Source organism: Nematolebias whitei, chromosome 1 (assembly GCF_014905685.2).
Source record: "Nematolebias whitei isolate Nwh7 chromosome 1, NemWhi1, whole genome shotgun sequence".
Lineage (NCBI taxonomy): Eukaryota > Metazoa > Chordata > Actinopteri > Cyprinodontiformes > Rivulidae > Nematolebias > Nematolebias whitei.
Window position 1 is genome coordinate 5,745,788 of NC_056498.1, and position 7,029 is coordinate 5,752,816.

General features: G+C 44.2%; 1 protein-coding gene across 1 annotated transcript in view; it reads left to right on the plus strand.

The window, feature by feature from the left end:
* Positions 1-251: 251 nt before the first annotated feature.
* Positions 252-7,029, plus strand: part of arsj (arylsulfatase family, member J) — a 16,775-nt gene continuing 9,997 nt past the window's right edge. The window contains exon 1 of the mRNA XM_037682104.1: positions 252-562. Coding sequence (XP_037538032.1) covers positions 252-562 — 311 coding nt within the window. The remainder of the gene's footprint in view (positions 563-7,029) is intronic.

The following is a 7,029-nucleotide window of genomic DNA, read 5'->3' on the forward strand; positions in this document are numbered from 1 at the left end:
TGCAGAACCTCTGAGTGTGGACCGGGTCTGTGCAGAACCTCTGAGTGACAGCATGTTCCGTGCAGTTGACAGGAAGTCCCTCTCACAGGCGGAGGTGTGACGACGTGACATGTCCCTCCACCAGCTCATCCACGGACTGGACCGAACCCGAACCTGGCTTCCAGGTGAACATGAGCCCCCCTGCTCCGCGCGCACTGCCGCCCTGTGACTGCCGCCCCGGACCCGGAGCGGGACCCGGATCGGGCTGAACCATGCTCCTCTTGTGGGCTCCCGTGAGTCTGCTGCTCAGCTTCATCGTCTCGCGCTCATGGAGCGTTCAAATGTCGTGGGAGAACTGGGCTTCCGAGCTGCGAAACCGAGGGGACGAGTTCGAGAAGCCGGGCTCGCAGCCGCACATCATCTTCATCCTGGTGGACGACCAGGGCTTCCGGGACGTGGGCTACCACGGCTCCGAGATCAAAACCCCGACCCTGGACCGGCTGGCGGCCCAGGGGGTCAAACTGGAGAACTACTATGTCCAGCCGCTGTGCAGCCCGTCCAGGAGCCAGCTCCTCACTGGGAGGTAAAAACCACAACTCACCAGTAACCTTAAACAACCTTAAACAGAATGTGACAACAATAAATAAATTCTACATGAAATGAACAAATGTAAATATCCATTTAAATAAATAAATGAATCATGAAGTAAATAGATGTACCATGAAATTAACAAGTCAAGCCAACTTTATTTATAAAGCACATTTCAAACAGCAGCGGTTACAGTGAAATAATTAAATGCAATTTTAAATTAAAAAAGGTCTTGAACATTACATTTTAATTATTTCAATTCAGTTTATTTATATATCGCCAAGTCCCAACAGAAGTTATCTCAGGGCACTGAAGCCCCACCATTTGCTCTTAAAAAACAGGTCTCTCTTGAAAATGAGTTCTCGTGACTCGATAATATAAAAAAAGGGTAAAGGAGAAAAACAAACAGAAACATTCATAAAATAATAATTGAACATTATTTATCTGAGGAGCAAACTACTTTGATTTTAACTCCATCACAGAACTCTCATCTTGAGATAGCATGAAGGCGGCAGTGGAAAGGAAAACTCCCTCAGGAGGAAGAAACCTTTAGAAGAACCAGACACAGGACAAGTGACCATCTGCTGGGTTTGGTAAGAACAGATACACAATGGCAGGTCAGGTATCACATGTTAAGATAGAAATAATATCAAATGAAAACTATTCAATTTTAACAATTCATTTAAGGAAATTAGGTAAATTTGTCCTCTAGTAGTCTAAGCCTATGGCAGCATAACAAGACAACCCTAACTATAGGATTTATCAAAAAGGAAAGTCTTAAGTCCAGTCTTAAAACTGGACAATGTGTCAGCCTCACGGACAGAAACTGGAAGTTGATTCCACAAGAGAGGAGCCTGATAACTGAAACATCTTCCTCCCATTCTGCTTTTGGAAACTCTAGGAACCATGAGTAAACCTGCAGTCTGAGAGCGAAGTGCTCTGTTAGGAAAATATGGAACAATAAGATCTGTAATATAAGATGGAGCTAGGTTGTTGAGAGCTTTGTATAAATTAGGTTATTTAATCTCATAATTTAAAAGGAACATTTATTTATTTAATGGGACATTTAATTAATTAAATTGTATATTTAAGGTTTAATGATGTATTGGAAAATTAAATGATACATTTATTTATTTCATGGTACATTTATTTATTTAATAGGACATTTCCATTTATTTATCCCATGATATTTATTTAATTTTGTCCCATTCCCCCCTCCGTACTTCACAGCCTGTTTAAGGTCACAGGTTATTTTTACATTTTTACTTTATACTCACTGAACTTTTCAGTAACATTTTACTCACTAAATGATTTTCTTTATTTTTCTTTGCTTGTTTTCTCATGTTTTGTTGTTTTTATTTATAATTATATATTTATAAAGTGCTCTGTGTGAAAGTCGAACATTCTGACTATATTTCAATATTTGGTGACTGTTAAACAGATGGTAAGAACTGGTTTTGGCCTCACTGGCTTTAGAGAATGGACAGTAAGTAAATTAATACAATTATCTGAGCCAGTCTGTGCACTGGACTAGTTATGAGGTCTTAAATTCACAAGATTTTTTTTTAGAGTAAACAACTCTAAATAATTCCCTGTGATGAAGATATAACAGAGTCCAGTTGGTCCTCAGGAAGGAGCTGATGTCGTTTTTGTTGCAGGGTTTGAATCCTGCAGCATTCGTCCTGTTTCCTCTCCGGCTGCTTTCAGCAGATAAAATATGTAGAAACTTTGGGTCTTTTTAATATTTACACCTTTAGTTGGATGCACGTTGTCTTGTGTGTTAATGGTACCATTTAGGCTTTTCTGTTCTCAGTCTCGGGGTGAACAGGGTTTGGAAACACCCTCTGCCTGTCCATCGGTGCATGTTGTGAGCAGGATAACTTGACAAATCAGTGACTGAGGTTCTGACTTCTGTTTTAGTGGCTTTAGTGGATTGCCAATTTTAAATCTAAGATGTCCCCCAAAAAACGTCTTTTGAGTTTCCTCAAATGATTGGGCTGGCTGAAGATTAATCTATGGGGGCCAAGGCCACCATTGTCCACCCCCTGACCCCACCACTGCACCTGGTGGTAGATAAGATTGCTCCCTTTGACAGTCACTTCACATGATCTTACAAAAAAAAATAGCACGTAGGATAAGGGTTACATAAACTTTTTTAAATGATTTTTAGTTTTCATAATAATTCTGAGGCCTTCCTGGTGCAGTCCAAGGATCTGAGCAGATCTGGCAGGACTCTGGGTCATTTCGTCCTGACAGTAAAAAGTTACTTCAGGTCTGGTCTCTCTGCTGTTGACACAGTTTTCAGCAGTGAACTCAGTCCAGTTAAACACACCAGGCAGAAAGGTGGAAAATAAAAACATTCAAGTTCTAAAAAACTATTTTAGCTCAGGTGTTTAACATGTGATTCAGACAGACATCCAGTGGACCCTCAGGTTGTTCCCATCAGTCGGGACGGTCTCGGGTTTGAACAGTGAATGTTTGCAGTTTTGGAGATGAGTGTTTTTCTGGACTGGAACTGAACAGAGAATACAAGTAAACTTAAATGTTTTTGGTGCATGATATTCAAGTGGGTAGGAGTTACACCATATAGAAGAGTGGTACGCTTTTTATTTTCATTATTTTTTTCTTGTCCGAGGCAGAGCACAGTGACGGATCCTGACGAGTGGAGGGAGACATTTTATCCACTGCCAGGACCAATGACGGAGCCAGGGGGTGGCCAGTGGTGGCCTTGGCCAGCGTAGAACAATTTTCAGCCACCCTAATCATGCAGGAGTAGTCGGGTTAAATATATATAAGGGTGGTGGCCAGCTTGGATTTGAACAATCAAGTTTTTATAATGACCTCTTTTTTTCACCTAGATGCAGCCATACACCAAAATGGAAGTCAGCACGTTGCTTCTTCTTTTCTTTTTTTTTTTCCAAGTTATCCAGCTTGCAAGGTTTACATATGTACATACATGGCAGCCAGCAGCCATCTTGGATTTTGATCTGACGACCCAACTATTGAAAGGAACCTGTCTTGCTTCTAGATGCAGCCTCACACCGAAATGGAAGCCGGCGTCTCACTCATTTTTCAGGTTGTCGTGCTCACTACATGCATGGATGGTGCTGCCTATTCTCCCTCTTTGCTCCACAACGGGGAACAACGGATCTCATCAAAAGATCTAAAATGAGCATGAAGACCTGCAGTGGGTCTGTCTATCTGTACTGGATTTATGGGGACATATATTTATGTCTATGGGGAGTGGTGGCGCAGAGGTTAGAGAAGATGGGCCTGTGATCAGAAAGTTGCAGTTTCAACTCCTTGCACTGTCAACATCAAAATGTGAGTGGAAAAGGTGAAACACCCACACCTGCCTCCACCCTCATTTGCCCCACTCTGGGCCCTTGAGCAAGGCCCCCACCATCTGCTCCCAAACAGGTCTCTCTTGAAAATGAGTTCTTGGGACTCAATGAGACTACCTGGATAAATAAAGGGTCAATGAAAACATATTTCAACTTATCTTCAGTCTGCTGTCTACGTGACTGTATTGATCTTTGTCTTTCGCCTCCTTTCCCCAGAACTCACTCTAAAACTTTAGTTTGAATAATACTCTTAGCAAGTGGGTCCTGAGCTGACAAGGTTTCAATGTTACAAATTCTGGACATAATAAGTGAGTTCATTACAGCTAAACTCTTATAAAGCAGAGACACACGAACACAAAGGCCAAGCAAAGAATAAAACCACAAAGATAGTGAGACATAAATGACAAAGCTGCCAATAAGAAGAGAAGTTACTCTGGGACTGACTTTCATTAAATGCAGAACACAAAAATCAGGCTGCTTATTTGATCCAGATGTGAGGAAGATGTGGAGCAGAAGTCCCAAGCCTGGACAGCCGGTCTGCTCAGCAAGCTCTAAAACTAAGTGCTTGGACTAGCGGCCAGTGCACTTCTTTTGTATAACGTGAGTGATTGTTAGTACTCTGTGGTTTGAAGGTAATGAAGTGTGTGATTTGTTGGCCTTGTGGCTCAGTGCATCTATAAATAAACCAGTGAGATAACTTGATTACAGCCACATCTTAAGACCAGAACTCCATATTTGACATCAGTTTTCCATGTGATCAGTAGATCCCTGACTGTACTTTGGTGCATGTTGTGCTCTTGGGTTGACTTCAAGATAAATAAATGGTGTAGAGGTGCCTGGGCCCTGTGCAGCATTTGTATGACTCGTTTTTAAAAGAACACTTTAAATAATCAGATTGGATGTATGAAGAAACATATGAGCTCAGGAATTATGTTAAGCATTTCAAAATGTCCTTCATGTTGGCCAAAGCTGAAAAGTACAAATTCCCTTTTGAACTTTGAACTTTTATGTAAAAAAACAAAAACAAAAACAGAAAATCTTGAGTAGTTGATGAATTCCACTCTGTATTTTCCCCAGGAAGGCATGAGTTATCTGAGATATTGCAGACTGCGCTGAGCATGGCATTCCTGTTACACAGCTGTAATCTTCTGGTATGTGGAATGTACTTAACCAAACCTGCAGAAGCAACAGGAACAGCTGGAACTACCAACAAGTCAAGTCTGAACTCATACATACATGTCCTGATATCCATCCATCCATATGTCCATCCATTATCTTTACCTGCTTCAACCTTTTTGGGTCACGGGGGTCACTGTTGCCCATGTCCAGCCATCACTGTGTGAGAGGTGGGGTACACCCTGGACAGGTCTCCAGTCCATCACAGGGACACATAGAGACAAATGAGACAAACAGCCATTCACTCTCTCACTCACACCTAGAGACAATTTAGAGTTACCAATCAGTCTAACATGCATGTTTTTGGTCTGTGGGAGGAAACCGGAGTACCCGGAGAAAACCCACGCATGCATGGAGAGAACATGCAAACTCCACCCAGAAAGGCCCCGGGCCGGGATTTGAACCAGGTTAACCTGCTTGCTGAGAGGCAGCAGCTCTACTAACTGCGCCACCGTGCTGCCCCATGATAAATCCACAAAGCCGTTTCATAGACATGTATGGGTTGTGTTGTTTATGTGTAGGCTTCATTATAACGTTTTAATTTAAAATATATACGTAACTCATTCCTAGTTCTCTGTCTTCTACTCCCATCCAGTTCAGTTTTTGCTACTTTCACAGCTCAGTGGCTAATTATGGAGCAACAATGCATTCTCAGAGCCTTCCTAGAGTCAACCATCAGCCAACAAGAAATTCTTCCCATTGCCATCTGAAACCAGGACTCTCAGCTCCCATCAGGTCCAGTGGGATCTGATTATGAATTCAAGCCTGACCTCAAAGTGTAGGCTTTCTGGGGTCCTGTCATACATGTTGTGTTTTCCTCTTCTTTGCCTGTCACCCCTCAGCATTTCTCCTCCTGTGTTCCAGCACTGTCGCACCTGTGTCTGATCCTAATCACTGCAGGTGTCTGTCATTTCACCTTGTCAGTGTCTGTATATATTCAGCCCCTTGGTGTTATTTCTTTGTCTCTGGATTGTCCTTGTCCTAAGGCTTCATGACCTGTCTCCCTTCATGTCCTCCTTTAAGTAAGTTAGCTGCCCCGTCAGCATTTTGTTTGTTTATTTAATTAATAAACTGTTTTTACTTATTTACTGGAGCCTCTTTCCCTTCCTGCACGTGGGTTCAAGCACGCTACAGTCAGATCATGATAGAATCCAGAGACCAGAAAGAACCCAGCAGGATGATTTATTCTTTTCGAGTTCCTGGCCCGCCAGGCAGCGAAGACCTCAGTGTGAGGAAGAGGGGGGGAAAAAGACTTTGCACCAAGGTATGCGCCTGGCTTTTAAAACTGGGTCTTTTGCCTCACCACCTCACCTTTCTTCACCTCCTCACAGAGCGGCAGCTCCTCGCAACCCACCTCCTCCTCAACCACCTCCTGCTTTCCTGGAGCGGTCTTCAAAGGGAGTGGGGCAATCTGCTCAGACTCGCCGCAGGAGGAACGGACGGCAGAACGGAGCCGGCTCCACTGAACTCCAGCACGTCCCTCCTCAGACGCAACCAAGTCCACGCCCATGCGTTTCCCTTCATGGGGGGAGGACGTCACACCTGTCGCTGGGGGGGAGAAAGCCGTACGCCCAGGGACACCTGTTGCTGAGCGGAAGGAACCTTGCAGCCCCAGCGATCTCTGGGAGAGGACACTGTGGAGGACATCATCTCCAGGTACACCTGGGCTGATAATAACAACTCGCTGGAGATGTGGCAGCAGTTCTAGCAGGCGTGAATGGAGAGACGCGTGCTGCGCTCACTTCTGCTGGTTACTGCTCAGCCTGGTCCTCCCAGCTCACCTCCAGCTGATCTTTCTCCCTCACCATCAGCTGCACCCGGTCTGGGTCTCACACCAGCTGCTCCTGCCTGGCTTTCCACACAAGCCTCACCAGCCCTGAACCCGCTGGTCTCCGCACCAGCCCTGAACCCGCTGGTCTCCGCACCAGCCCTGAACCCGCTG